Genomic DNA, 1,405 nt, shown 5'->3' on the forward strand with positions numbered 1-1,405 from the left:
CACGGGCAGCCGCACATCGTGCTCCTGCCGAGTGCTCGGCGTCCTCGGCGAAGGCGCCGGGCGTGCTGAGCCGCCCCTGGGCAAATTCCCAAGACGGCTCCGCACCCAGGGGGCGCCCGGAGGCCCGCAGGGTGCCCGCCTGGCCGCAGAGGCCGCGAACCTCCCTCCACCACCCCAGGGCTGCCGGAAAGGACGGGCAGCCTGGGAACCCGGCGTCCCCACTCGCGGCGCGGACGCCGTGGGCCAGGCGGGCTGCGGGCTCCCAGCTCCTTCCCGCAGAGGCGGCGACAGCAACCGCCCCCCCCCACCCCCACGGGGCCGGGCCTGAGGAACTTTCCCTGCCTGGAGCCGGGCCCGGGAGCCCCGCAGCCGGGCGGCGGGAGGGGGCGCGGAGGGCCGCGATCCGGCTGGAGGGAGACACGAGGGGCGCGCGGTTCGGAGGACGGGGGAGAAAGGCAGAGCGCGGGGAGAGCAGGAGCAACCGGACAAGTCTGGGGCTGTCCTGTAGATCGGTGAGGAATCACGCTGGAGGAGGCTGCTAGTCAGCCATGGGGAGGTTGAGGGGACAGAGAATTAGGGGGCCCGCTGGAGAGGTGGGGGCGAATGGGCAGCCCTGGGACGGAGGACCTGCAAGTTACGGAGACAACAACGAGTTTGGGAGGGTCCGGAAGGTTGGGGGATGCCTTCCATCCATCCCCTTCTCCCCCATTCTCTAGCCCCCGGGCCCCCCACCCTCACTCCACTCCGCACCCCGCGCCAAGCCGGGGAGAAAAGGTGTGGGTGCAGCCATCCCTGAGGGCTCCAATTCCCAGCCAGCTGGGCAAGGGAGAAGGGGCTCACCGACCCCCTCTGCCCCTTCCATCTCAGCCCTGACTTTCCACTCCACAGTCCCTCCGATTCGGATTTAGGAAGTGGGGGAAGGTTGTCATGGAAACGTTTCCCCCTTCCACGGCTATGGCTACTGGGGTGCCTTAGGAGATTTAGAGGGCCAACCGGCCGGTGCCCACACCTACCTGTGGGGATCAGTGCCGCGGCGGAGAGGAGCAACAGCAGAAGCCGGAGTCGGAGCCCGGGAGGCGCCGCCGCCGCCGCCACCGCCGCCACCGCCGCCGCACACTGGGATCCGCTCGGCAGCACAGCACTCGCCATGTCGGGCACCTGCCTCAGACTGGCGGCGGTGGCTTCCTTCGGAGCCCGAACGGACAACTAATGAGATGCTAATGACATGCACTGGGGGCGGAGTCCGGACCTACCAATCGCAGCGCCGCTAGCCCAACCCGGCTCTCGGAGGACTGGGCCCCTCCCCCACCCCGCCCCCTGGCGCTGGCGTTCGGCGGCGCGCCCGCGCCACCTAGGGGCGGGGCCAGGGGGAGGGGCGTATGCAAATATGTTTATGTTAAAATTC

General features: G+C 69.5%; 1 protein-coding gene across 6 annotated transcripts in view; it reads right to left on the minus strand.

Annotated features, from left to right (window-relative positions):
- The window catches only part of CADM1 (cell adhesion molecule 1), a 319,286-nt gene extending 318,104 nt beyond the window's left edge, over positions 1 to 1,182 (minus strand). For 5 of the 6 annotated variants that reach the window (XM_029956058.1, XM_029956057.1, XM_029956056.1 and 2 more), the window contains exon 1: positions 1,014 to 1,182. In XM_029956058.1, coding sequence (XP_029811918.1) covers positions 1,014 to 1,149 — 136 coding nt within the window. In that variant the 5' untranslated portion in view covers positions 1,150 to 1,182. The remainder of the gene's footprint in view (positions 1 to 1,013) is intronic. The other variant, XM_029956059.1, reaches the window with a different exon arrangement.
- Positions 1,183 to 1,405: the final 223 nt, after the last annotated feature.

Source organism: Suricata suricatta, chromosome 11 (genome assembly GCF_006229205.1).
Source record: "Suricata suricatta isolate VVHF042 chromosome 11, meerkat_22Aug2017_6uvM2_HiC, whole genome shotgun sequence".
Taxonomy (NCBI): Eukaryota; Metazoa; Chordata; class Mammalia; order Carnivora; family Herpestidae; genus Suricata; species Suricata suricatta.